This window comes from Peromyscus maniculatus, chromosome 13 (assembly GCF_049852395.1).
Source record: "Peromyscus maniculatus bairdii isolate BWxNUB_F1_BW_parent chromosome 13, HU_Pman_BW_mat_3.1, whole genome shotgun sequence".
Taxonomy (NCBI): domain Eukaryota; kingdom Metazoa; phylum Chordata; class Mammalia; order Rodentia; family Cricetidae; genus Peromyscus; species Peromyscus maniculatus.
This window is the reverse complement of record NC_134864.1, coordinates 40,718,319-40,731,666: the sequence shown is the minus strand read 5'-3', so window position 1 is coordinate 40,731,666 and position 13,348 is coordinate 40,718,319. Positions and strand designations below refer to the sequence as shown.

Below are 13,348 nucleotides of genomic sequence, written 5' to 3'. Positions count from 1 at the left end.
GATGTGAGAAATAAGGACTGGGTCTCCTGTCAGGGATCCTGACAGCCAGGAGAAAACACAGACCCTAAGGACATGCCATGTTATCCATGGCTCTCAACAGATGAGCTGTGGCCTTCATATGCCCAGGATCCAACATGGCTCCACAGTTGTTATTCTGAGTAACAAACAGCAACAACAAAGTACCATCCTTCAGTGTGAGCAGCAGGCACAGCTAGGTAAGCTGTGTGTACACACACACACACACACAAACACACACACACACACACACACACACCAGGGGACATCACAGGTACAGACAGATGCAACCTGCTTCTGGATTCTGCCTTCTTCTCTGTCCCTAGGCATCCCAACAGACAAATGTGTGCAACATACATTAAGGCGTGCGAGGCCTTTCCTGCTCTCTCCACATCACCTCCCTGCCCCACACTGCTATGGGACCTTTTGCTCACTAGCAATTCTCTGTCACTTAGTCATCCAAATGCCAGTTTGAGTGACATCACCACGAAAGAATGAGCTGCTTTCTGCAAGCAGGGTTTGTGGGAGAAGTCCCCATCCTCAGCTACCATCCACTGCCCAGCAGGTGCAGCTGAGGGGCAGGGGACCAAGGAGAAAGGGACAGGAGATCAGAAATAGGAGAAGTTTTGCTTGGTCTCCCCACCCCCCAGCCGTCTTCGGCTTCCAAGCAATGTGGCCCTTATACAGAGGCAAGGAGTGGGTGGCGCTGAAGACAGGCGCCCTCTCCTTCCTGAGAGAAGCATTCTTTGCATTTCTCCGCCCCCCCCCCCCCCCACAACCTCTCTCCCTGGCCCGAGGCATTTATGAAACTTCTGACTTAGAGTCGTCCCCAGGGCACACATGACTGGCCACCAGAGAGGAGAGAAACAGCAGAACCCAATTCTGGTACAATTAACGTGGCTTCCATTCCCCAGCAGGGGATGCCCAGCCCTCAGGGTTGCTGGACACAGCGGTGAGTGGAAGAAGTTATAAAGGTAAACAGTTAAGGCCTAGAGATGTCACAAGGAGCCACAAGAGCCCAGCTCTTGAGCCGAGATCCTTCTGCCTCTGCCTCCTGAGTGCTGGGGATTAAAGGCATGCACCACTACCACCACCACCACCACCACCACCACCCAGCTCATTTTTAAAATACCAATATCACTAACTCAATATTCTAGATTGCAGTTATATAAAAACATTTCTAACATTAATTTCACTGATATCCTTGGAAAATAAATTCTGTGTGCACATAGATGGTATGTTCACGTGTGTGCACATGCCTGTAGCAGGCACATGTGGAGGCCAGAGGCTGACCTCTAGAGTTCTTCCTTCAATCTCTTCCCATCCTATTTTATGAGACTGGGTCTGTGGATTCAGTGAGGCTTAGCCAGCTAGCTCCTGGGGATCCTCCTGTCTCTTCTCCCTAGAGTTGAGATTACAGGTATTCCTAGCTTTTTCTTGGGGGGGGGGTCCTAAGGAGCAAACCTCGGGCTTTCACGGTTGTATAGCAAGTACTCTGCCCACTAAGCCATCTCCCCAGCACTCTTATAATAGTTTTTATTATTACATAATAGCTCAATAAAATATTGATACTGAAATATTAACTTCCCCATTGAAATGACATTTTTTTTTCAGATTTAGTAAAAAATTATGACACTTGATGATGTCACTAGTGTCCTGACACGGGGAATTTTAAATCACAAGTGTGTGTGTGTGTGTGTGTGTGTGTGTGTGTGTGTGTGTGTGTGTGTGCAGGCAAGCTGTGTCCACTGGGCATCGGGAGCCATGTCTCCCAGGACTACTGTAGTCACAGCTTCAACCTCCCGTATGCCTGGGATAGCAGCCCACACATACAGGCCACATTCTGTCCCTGTAAAGGACAGTCATCCCCCCAGGGGATGGACATCTAAGCTCAGTCACCTCTCTCTACCGGCTTTCCTTTTCTCGGGGACTAATGGGCAGCTCTGGCCAGGTCCACTCTGCCTAAGCACTGAACATCGCCCATCTCTACTTCCTCTGACACCCAGGCCTCTCATGGGGACCCTGGGTCCCTCACCACCTGGTATGACCCTATCACTTTCCGTACAATTCCTCTCAAGGCACTTCCCCTACAGAAAGGAACGCTGACCACCCTGGGGCTCATGTAGCTCTTCTGTCTGTCTGTCTGTCTGTCTGTCCTTCAGGTACCAGCCTCTCCAGTTGAGTACACTGGGGTATAAACTAAAAACCCTTCCTAGAGGCTGAGGGTGGTATGAGAGAGGGTATACCCATCCCAGTTCTTTCCTGGCAGAAGTGACACAGGGTGCCTGAGATGAAGGTGCCCGGATACAGATAGGCAAGGCATCAGAATCAAGAGCAAGGAAAAGTCACGACTGTCACATTGAGAGAGGATTTCTTACTAGTGTGGCATGGGGACAAACTGAGTCAATCAACACAGAAAGCTCCATGGGATGAGAGCCAGGACCTGTAGTCCAACAGTCTGGATGCTAAGTCCGAGCCTGGCTCATCCTTAGGTTGAGAGCAGACAGCGGAGAACACAGAGCAGTAGAGACGGGTGAGGCGCGGAGTGAGAAGCAATGGATTCCAGCCCTTCCCACCTCCGCTGACTCTCTCCCCTCCCACGCCACACCTGGGACAACCACACAGACGACCGAGGAAGAAGAGAACAGAAGAGGGAGAGGGAGAGGTTTGGCAGGTGCTCTTACCCCCACTGGGTGGCGGGCTGCTGGGGGAGGTCCCCTCCATCTCCTCAAAGGCCTCCTTGTAGCTATGCAGATGGGGCTGCAGGAGAACAGAAGGGTGGAGAGAAGGAAGCCCTGAGGACAGGCTCCCCTTCAGGTGATCCTGGGCATGAGGACAGGAAGCCTGGCAGCCCACACAGTCCCTCTCCAGCTTGACTCTCTCCACTTCACCCGGGGAAGGCCAAATGCTGGCCACTCACTGCCTCAGCCACTCCTTAGTGGTGGCTGAGTACAGGGAGCGGCTGTTTGCAAGGCAACTCTAAAGCTGGGGCAGAACTATTTCAGAACAGAGTCACAGAGATCTGCTAGGCTGGGGTCTCTGCGGGGGCATTCGCAAAGGGAGGGTTTTAACCAACTCCCTGGCAGTTCTTCTGCACATGCAAGTTCGAGTCCCGCCGCCTCTGACTACTGAAATGTCTCCGCAACGGAATCATTTGGGTACAAAAATTAAACCTCCTAAGAAGAGCCTTATTTCTCAAAACGCTCCAAAAGATGCTTGCCAGTCTATCTGACCCACTTTGGACTGTAAATCTGGGGATCATGCACGCCATCTCCAGGATGCTTATCGCCGCCCTAAAGAACTTCCTTTGGAGATCAAGACGGGAACCTCATTCTCAGTGTTAAAGCAAGCAGCTGGGGTACAAATGTTACTGAAGAGAGGAGACCTTGGGTAAGGATACACGGAGGGAGAGATCACTGCATTTACTGATGAAGCAATAGCAGTTGGGTCTCAAGCTCCTGGAGAGGCACACGGGACTCCGCTTCCTGCTGTGGCCCCAGGACTCATCAACTCAAGGACTCACCTCTTTGGGCCGCCCTCCAGGATTGAGGGCAATGGTAAGAGCCAGCTCAGGGGAGACGCACTGGACCGGGGAGCGGACCCCAGGACTACGGGGGGATGTGGCCTCTGGAGACTGGTTCTCATACTGTCCATCACTTGCTGCCCGCCTCCGGAGCGGGGCTGGGGGCTCTGCAGGCTGCCTCTCCCGAGCCTGAACCCCTGGGAGGAAGGGCAGGATATGGAGAGTAATGAGCAAATTAAAGAATGATTCCATTCCCACCTAACACTTCCCCCCACACACAAAGGCAACATTTCAGCTGGGGCGGGGGGGGGGGGCTAAGCTGGAGTGAACCACGTCCCTTCAGTGCCTCACCATGCCTTCCTGTCCCCCAACTCAGCTCAGATCCTAAATTTCCCCCAGTGGGGTAGAGGGGTAGAAGCTGCTTAGCCTGGCCTCTGCCTTCAAGAGGAGTCTCTACTCTGCATAGGATTTGGACCAAAAGCACAAAGGATTGATACAAGAAACAGATGTCGGCTCCTTCCAGCCCCTAGAGGCAAAAGGCCAGAGCTTCCAGAGGAGGGGGGGGGGAGGGTCTCCAAGGCAACTGCATCAACCAACAAGAAACATGGAGCCTCTGGGAAGGACTTTTGGAAAGGGCTGAATTGCATCATCTTGCACATGGCGCTCCCAGTGGGAAACAAAGGAATGACCAAGTCACGCTCTGGAGTCGCCAGCCACAACTGGCTTCTGTGGTGGGTCTGATCTCAGGGGTTCCCTGGCTTTCATCCAGTGCACCCCTGAAACCTCTAACCAACTTCTCCTTAGCAGCCCACATCCTCTCATCGACCCACCGTGGCTGTGCCCATGGCGGAGGCCAAGGCTCCCATCATACCCTACTCTGGCGAAGGCCAAGCAAGTGAGAGCAAAGGGCTCCATCTTCCTGTCCCCACTTCCTGTTTAGCCCGCTACAAAGGCTGTCCATGTTAGCCTCACCCTGCCTCCTCCCCATCTTCTCTCCCCACAGCTGGGCCAAGGCATGGAATCTATTATTTCACTGCGCTGGCTTCCAGAATCCTAGAATACTGACTTCCTAGGTCCCAGGAGCCAAGGCCCAACCCTGAGAGCTGGATTCTAGGCCTAATTACCTTAAAGTCTCATCTCTGCCTTCATCGTCCCCAGGACTACCTAAGGGGCTTGGGTCACGTGAGCTTGGGACATGAACACACCTCTGGGACCCTTAGTCACAAGTGGGAGTGTGTGCGTGTACACATGCATGTATAAAATGCACACATGCGATGCTGGCCTTTAGGAACACAGCCAGGACAGCCCGGTGGGATTCACCCTCATGTAGCCTGAATCTCCTCTCATCCTCTGTGGTGGGATCTGCACAGCCCAGGTGGTCCCCAACCCTTAGTTTGCCACAAATGCTTGCCATGGCCTACACTGCCTGGGAAGCCTCCCTGCTTAGTGTGAACAGCAAAGGGCTGGCTGGGGCAGAACCACTTGGCTCACACGTAGCCACTGTGGTGCATACGCATGTACTCTGTGATGGAGGCTCTGGGGGCCCGTCAGGGGAGGGCAAGACCAGCTGCCAATGGTACAAGTCAGATACAGAAGGCAGAGGGCACACCAGCTCTCCATGAGTGCTTACTCAGAAGCAGCCCTGCCTAGCTGCACAAGGAGACTAAAATGGCCTGCATCCTGATGGTCCCAAACTGCTCTGCTTAAATAAGCCCCTAGCCTCAGAATGCCTTGATTTCCAAAAGAGAGGGGGAAAAAAAGAGGGTGTGTCTGTCCTGCGTAAGGGCTGCTGGGAGAATCTACGGGGACTTAAGAGAGGAGGTGGCCCTGGACATCTGGAGCCACACCAGACTCTGCCAGCAACTCTAGGCTCCCAGAACTCAGGCCTCCTCGGGCCTCAGGCCCCACTTCTCCTTCCTCCAAACAGGCCCCGCCCAACTCAGGCCTCTGGGAAGGGTGGGCCAGGCCTCGCCCTGTTTCTGGGCTCATTCCTGGCAGAAACCCTAGAAGGAAGCACATACAGCCACCGCTTTTCCAATAACGTTGTGACAAAGGAGCGATTTTATAAAAGTTCTGGGGGGTACGGAGTTGAGTTCAGCCCCAAGGTGAATGGAAATGCATGAGAGCTGCCTGTGGTTATGGGGGCACCCCCTACGCTGCCGCCGCCGCCGCCGCCGCCGCCGCCGCCGCCGCCACCACCACCACCACCACCGTCTCTGGCAATCGCTCTTGCTTTTTCAAGAGTGGCCACTACCTTGTCTGGGGGCCCTGTGTTGGCTTTAGAACAGGAGGTCTGTTTCCACGGGAGTCACCCTCCAGGAGGGGCCGAGAACATTCTCGCCCATCCTTTCCTGGCACTGCCTCCAGACCCAGGGCCATAGGGAAGCAGTGCGGACTGAGGCTGCTCCGCATGTGTGGCTGGCCACCCGCAGAGGACACAGACCTGCCCAAAGTGGACAGGCACTTGAGAGCAAGCGTAGTTGAGTTATTTCAGCTCCCCTCCCTGTCACTGCCAGGATGGCACATGGGAGCATGCTCTGGCCAGAGGCAGGGGTGGTGGTGGTGGTGGACCAAATGATCTCCAAAGAGTGAGGGGACTGCAGGACAAAGTCTCCCCTTACAGAAGAGGAGAGACCCCCACATTCCACTCCCACAGGGCTGACCATTCCCAGAGAGTGGTCCATGGCACCAGCAGCCGGTCAGGGCACTCCGTCTCGGAACACAGTGTCTCTCTGTTGTCCCTTTGGCAAGCCCAGAGCCAACCCGGAGTGCCTGGAGAGCTATGGTCCCTCTCCTCGGTCTTTCTATGAGAGGGAGCCTGACGCAGGGGTGAGGAGAGAAGAGAGCCTCATTGTTCCTCAGCCAAGTGGTGGCTCTGGACACCAGCTGACAGCCGGGGCCAGAAAGAGAGAGAGGAAGAGAGAAGAGACCCTCTCACATCCCCAAAACTGCATGGCATGACCATCAAAAGTGGGCCTGCACTCTGTGCAGACCTCCACTCAGGATTTCCTCAGTCTCCTGGCCTATTTTTCTCTCCAAGACTTTGTTTGCTACATGCACACAGGGAGAAGCACTCTTCTCTCTCTGTCTCTGTATCTCTCTCTCTCTCTCTCTCTCTCTCTCTCTCACACACACACACACACGCACACGCACACGCACACGCACACGCACACGCACACGCACACGCACACGCAGACAGAGTGTATGTCTTAGCCCCACAGGAAGGGCCACAGGACACTTAGCGATCTGGTTGGTCCCTAACTTTCCCTACAGCAGGCTTTAGGGCCAGAGGAAGCCGAGTAGGAAAAGGGAAGCCATCAGCGGCTCTGGAAGGCTTGCCCCACCAGGCCGCTGAGTACTGAGAAGTGGGGTGCTCTGATGGTGAGAAGGTGGCCTTTCTGCGCATAATGCCCCACAGTCAGTCCTGCGCCAGCCTCTGAGGGCTGTTTCACGTGGGGCCGGCTGGCACCCCATCTCCCCCAACACTTTACGATGACAGGTGGTCACCATAGCCTGAGAGCTGCCACGGACACCTCGGAGCAGCGTTGAGTCACCCTCTGCCCTCACTGCCCCCGGGACAACGCTGTGCCTAGGGGACAGCTCTCTGCCCAAAGTGCTGCATGGGTCCTAGACCTAATAACATGCATGTGCATGTATATCTGTTTAGAGAGGTCAATATATAAATATATGCATCAATTTATAAATACACACACACACACACACACACACACACACACACACACACACACACTTTCCACACACTTTGGCAAAGCACTGCCCCTCTTTCAGAGTCACACGGATAAATCCCCAGAGTCACATAGTGTCACCACAGGCATCAAAGCAGACCTCTCCCACGGACCCAGATACTGGTCACCCCCACCCCCACAGACCCACTCTTCTTTCCAGCCTTCCGATTTCCAAAAGACTGGATTCCTCAGCTCCAGGTGGTCCGGCTGCATACCCAGGGCTCCAGAAGTAAGGGGATCCAGGATGGAAGGCACCTGCTGAGCCAGGGCACTAGAAAGCCACACGAGCAATCACACTAGCTAGCAGCTCCAGGGCAAGCCATGCCAGCTCCCCTCGGGGACAGGTCCACTGCCCCATAACCTGAACAGACCCTGAGCCCAGCTTAACACTCCAGTCCCCACTGCTGGGCCAAGAAAAAGGCAGAGGGAGAAGAACGGAGAAGGAGGGGACAGTCTGACAGTGGACTGGGACAGAAGGGTCCGTGGGACAACAGATACCACACCACTATCAGGAGTGAAGGGTCCCTCGGCCTGGAGGAGCTGCTTAAGGCTGTGGCACTGGAGAAGCCTGGGTACACGGTCTCCTCCCTGATACTGAGCAAACAAAGGATGAGCGTCTAGCAGCTTGCATGTCCCAGAGGCTGGGGACACTAGCTGACGCAGTCCTAGAATAAACTAACAGGAGTCTGATGGAGGAGCAGCCCATCTGCAGAGTGATGTAGCGCCGGACGGGGCCACATAGGCAAGGCAGGGCTTTCAGACTGGGAACGTGGGTTCTGAACAGTGGAGGCCCTCGTCCAAAGTCACAGATGGGCACAGGCAGGGGGCGGGCCACGGACCTCAGCATCAGAGGGGTACTGTGCAGCAGGGACAGGGCCACCTTTTCCCTGTCTGACATGTGGTGGTCTCAGGGCAAACACAGCCTGGCGCCTTCTGAGTCTTGGCCCTGAAGCCCAAACCATCCCACCTGGGGTGGTTGAGGATAAGCGACTGGGACCCTCACTGGGCACCTCACTGGAAACACCAACATCTCCACAGGACACTCTGAAAGCTCCCCTAATCACTTCCCTGTGCCCAGCAGGCAAGGCCAAGCTAAAAGCATCAGGCCTCCAGCCAAGCAGAAGGGAGGGGAGGGCCTCGGAGAGGAGGGAGAGAAAGAGGGGTAGGGAAGCAGGGGGGAGGGAGGAGGAGGAGAAAGGGAAGGCGGGAGGGGAAGGAAGATGATGGTGAGGAAGGTTTGGAAGGCATCTCATGGGGAAGAGGATGAGGGGAAAGCTGAAGCAAGGGCCCAGAGCCACGAGGATGGAGACTCGGAGCAACCCACCAGAGGCGGAGGCAGATCGGAGCCGGTGGAGAGGAGAGGGTCGGAAGCCGCCACTCTGCCTCAGGCCCTGCAGTCTGGCATTGTACACTGTCCACCCACGCCCCAGGGGAGCCGGCAGGAAGGGGAGGCACCAGGCATAGAAAGCACCCCACCAATAGCACGGGGGGACAGGTAGACGCGGAACACAGTGAGAACGCGGGGACACGAGGCATTAAACAACAGGGAACAGAACAAAAACAAAGAAAAAAAAAATCAGGGTTAGTCCTTGTTCTGACTCCAGGATAGAGCCACACACTGGAGGGAGATGGGATGGGGAGGAGACGAAAAGACAGGGTGGTCCAGGGCCTTTGCTCCTCTGATGGGCAGGTGGCTTTCCTGCCCGCCTAACCCCAGTAGCAGCCCTGGGCCTGAGACTTCAGTCCCATTATCCTGCACTTTACAGTTAACCTAGGCCACCCAAGAGCCTCTCTTTCTCTCAATGTCACCCACCCCTTCTGAACCCAGGATGGCTTACCAATCTGAGACCCAAGGTCACACCCCTTGCCTGCCTTAGCCCCTCATAATTCAATCACAGTAGCCCCAGCAATCCTCTCCCCCAGGGAGCTCCTCATTCTTTTAGTTGCTGCCCAAAGCCCCTGGGTACCACAAGTGGAGGCCTTGGGATAACCCTAGAGGATGCTCTAGAAGGCCCTGCTGCATCTCTCTGCCCTCACCTTATTGGTTAGCAAGCTGTCATTGTATCTCAGGTTCTGCGCCAGAGGCTGGTACTTCCCGTGGGCCGTCTACCTGGCCCACGCCTGCTTGACTGCTCCCAGCCTTGCTCACCTCCAACCTCTTCCCTTAGTTACTGGCTGTCAGAATGTGACCCTCGCAGAAGCCTCATTGGCTTCTTACACTGGACTCCCTCTAAGCCAAGTTCTCGGGTCATCCAGGAACACGTCTATTACTTAGTTGTTCGGGACAAGGACCTATCTTTGTTCTTTTCCTCTTACATTCCACATCTAGTAAATCTCCCTGGCCGATCCTCCCAAACACCCCACCATCTTCCTCCCATCTTCCATGCCGATCGATAGCAACAGCCTCCGAATGGACCTCCCTCCTCCTCCTCCCATCTTGGCCATACAGACACTTTTAGAAGAAGCCAGGTGATGTCACCATTTGGACCAAATCCTTTCTAAGGCTTCTCAGAATACACACACCAAAACTCCAAGTTCTTAGGAGCACCTGCCAGGCCAAATTTAAGCTGGCTCCATTCCCATTACCTCTTAGACCTCATGTGGGTCACTCTGCTCCAGCCCATTCCAAGCACACTCCTGCCTCAGGGGCTTTGCACAGAGCTCTCCAGATGATGCGCCCCTCCCTGCCCATGCCAGGCACCCACTCATCCTCCACGCCCCCCCTGGCACAACTCTGCTTTATCTCTATGGCATTTAACCTTCCGCCTAAAATATTATAACAGTGTAGCGGCCAATTCTGCCATGAGGGTCAAGGTTTTATTAGTTATCAACATTTCCCCAAATCCTAGACTACCAAACAGCCCAGATTAAAGCTCCTGCTGAATGATGAATGGGCCTCGAACACAGCCCTGTATGCAGAATGAACTATCGAAGCAGTTTCTCAATCCACGCCCTAAAGCTCGCCGCCAGGATTCCAGTCCGTTTTCCTCCAGCCTCCTCAGTTGGGTGAAGCAGTATCTGAACTCTTAGATGAGTCTGAGTGCTCACCAGATTCCCAGACTCCTTTTCTGCCCATCACTTTATTTCTCTCCTCTCTCTTCCTTCTCCCATCTTCAGCCCCTCTCCATCTCTACCTAGAAACACGCTCACAACGCTCACAGTTTCCAATGCCTTGTTTCCCCACCTCAGCAACTACTCTGTCCCCCCTTTATCGCAGGACCACTCCAAAGAGAAGTTGGCAAGCTGTCCTCACTCCTCGTCCGCTTCCTCCCCGATCGCTCGGGGTCTGGCTTCTGTCACCAGCACTCAACTGAAAACATGCCTTTGACAATCCCCAGTCTCCCTCATTGGCCAGTTGCATGGGTTTCTCTCCCCGCCCCCCACCCCCATGATCCCACCCTTTCTCTTTCAACTCCTTTCCCATCTTGACTTTGAATGACACACTGTACCGGGCTCCTGTCACCACCCTGAGCATACTGAGATCCTGCTATGCCTTTGTTTCCCTTGTGGCCATTTTCCTGAGTGTTCTCTCTCTCTCTCTCTCTCTCTCTCTCTCTCTCTCTCTCTCTCTCTCTCTCTCTCTCTCTCTCCATGCCTATGACACAGACCTCCTCCCAAGTTCACAGCATTAACCTCCACCTGTGGGAGAAGATTCTAGAATCTACAGCTTTCCAACCATACACCTCTACACCGGGGGGGGGGGGGGGGGGGACCCTCCATCACCTCAGCAGATCCCTGCAACTCCATCTCCTATCACATCAGCCTTCTCTCCCTCACCCTGTGTTAAGGGGCTACACTCTTCTGTTCACAAAGCCTTAGACCAGCGGTTTTCAACCTTCCTAACGCTGTAACCCTTTAATACAGTCCCTCGTGTTGTACACAGTCCCTCATGTTGTGGTAACCCCCAATCATAAAATTACTTTCATTGTTATTTCATAACTGCAATTCTGCTACTGTTATGAATCATAATGTAAATATCTGATGTGCAGGATATCTAATATGCAACTCCTGTGAAAGGGTCATTCAACCTCCGGAGGGGTCACAACCCACAGGTTGAGAACCACTGCCTTAGACCACCTTGAATATACCCCTCCCCACTGGTCCATCTTGTAAGCACACTGGTTCTCATGGCATCATCTAGTCTCTTTCATGACTAAAGTCAGTCCAGGGCTCCACCACCAGGCCTGTCTGATAAGCACCTAGCATCTTCCAGATCAAAGTCACTCCTGCTTTGCTGCCTTCCTGCTAGGCCCTACCAGACACACCTCCAGAAATACCATTCTGACCATGGATTGTTCTCCTGACTAAACCACCTAGTGATTTCTTACTCGACTGCTCAGCACATCCAATCATCAAGGTCTGAAATTTAAGACCATCCTGAGACAGGATGGCAGACTTCCTTCCTGCTCCGTAGCCACTCACTGTTCTGCAAACAAGCCTTACGCCTACTGAGAACCCATTCCACCCCAGCACGTCACTCACTTTCAAAGCCATTATACTCATCATGGCTGAACTGGACACTGCACTCCTCTAGCTACCACCACCTCCCAACATCTCTAGACAGTAATGATCTCTTCTCCATTTCTCCCTCGTGGAATAGGTTCCACGGCTCTTATTACAAATAACTTCATCCTAAGAGTCTAGCTCTCTCCTAAACCTGACTCCTTAAAGATAAGATACATATCCGTCTTCTGATAAGGACTGAAATCTCCACCTCTAGAAGCATCAGATAGAGATGGATCCGATCCCGGAATCAGTAGCGTGAGATACTTCACTTGGGCAGATCCCCCTCCTCCAACTCAGACTTATTTCCTTTTCTCATCTTATTGTCCTGGGTGGAATATCCAATCCAGTATTAGATGGCAGTGGTGACAGCGGATGTCTATCTTCAGTTCATTTGTACTACGGGTTTCTAGTTAAAGAAACTGCCACCACATAACACTGAAACAAGACAGGACGGGTGGGTGGGTCCCGATGGAATGAAGTAGGACACAGTACTGGGGCACAGAGACCAGCCAAGGAGGAAAACGGAGACCAGAGGAGTAAACTAGGGGGGGTCACCAGGTCAAGAGAGCCTTTCCCTCAGATCTGAGCTTCCCAGGTAACTCAATGGATTCTCACGCTCCAGCTTCTCGCAACAGAACATAAAACAAGCAGAGAATGGCATTGCTAGAAGTCTGTTCACCCTGGCTCCCAGAATGCTCTACGCACTGGATCTTCCTGTGCCTTTCCCTGCATGAGCAACGAAGAGCCACAAAAAGGATGCTAAGGATACTGTGAAAGCAGAGCCTTCCAACACAAGGAATTCTGTCCTTGACAGGGCATGGACCAGAGGGGGAATTTTATAGGCCTGGTGACCAGATAAAACTGTCCCCTCCATGCAGCTCATCTTATTTCCTGGCCGAGTCGCTTGTAGCTGATGGAGATTGGTAACAAGGTAAGGGAACAGAGACGTGGCGCCAACAATATTCTTACACCTCCCTGTGACTTCAGGGCAGCCGACGCCAGAGCGGCAACAGGATATAGAAGTTGACAGTGAACCCCCCTTCAGAAGCTGGGAGGAGAAAAAAAACCTGAATGGAGACCCTCTCTAAGACAGCCTTCCTCCCAGGCCATTCACAAGCTAGAGGGCAGGGTTCCAGAGGGGAAGAAAATTCATCCTGCCCCAGCCATCTAGAAGTCCCCTCGATCTGCTCATCATCACACTGGGGTGTCACTGTTCTTCAGCACCCTGCCACCACTCAATAAAACACCGGGAGGAGAATGACACACCGGGGAGCTGGGGTGGCCCCTCCTCTTTCCAGAGTAAAGCTGGTAGGAGACAGTTCCGGCTGACAGGGAGCAAGAAGGTGGCTGTAGTCGGGTGTCCCATCTGGACCACACCACACTGAGTATTTTGCCCCAGAGTCACAGAGCTACCGGTCCAGGGTCTTGAGACTCAGGTAAAGCAGAGAGAGCAATCTAGAAGAGGAGCTCTCCAGGGAGCCGAGGCCCCCAATGGCCACATTTTGTTTTTATTTTTGTTTGTTTTGTTTTTGTTTTTCGAGACAGGGTTTCTCTAGAA

General features: G+C 53.6%; 1 protein-coding gene across 27 annotated transcripts in view; it reads right to left on the bottom strand.

Moving 5' to 3' along the window:
- Tns1 (tensin 1) overlaps positions 1–13,348 on the bottom strand; it is a 230,800-nt gene that overhangs the window by 30,390 nt on the left and 187,062 nt on the right. For 15 of the 27 annotated variants that reach the window (XM_076550126.1, XM_076550131.1, XM_076550134.1 and 12 more), the window contains 3 exons: positions 8,609–8,695; positions 3,539–3,735; positions 2,700–2,775 (listed from right to left, as the gene is read on the bottom strand). The exons of 5 other annotated variants lie outside the window; for them this stretch is intronic. In XM_076550126.1, coding sequence (XP_076406241.1) covers positions 2,700–2,775; positions 3,539–3,735; positions 8,609–8,695 — 360 coding nt within the window. The remainder of the gene's footprint in view (positions 1–2,699; positions 2,776–3,538; positions 3,736–8,608; positions 8,696–13,348) is intronic. 7 more of the 27 variants (XM_015986049.2, XM_042260146.2, XM_006972221.3 and 4 more) reach the window with 1 other exon arrangement.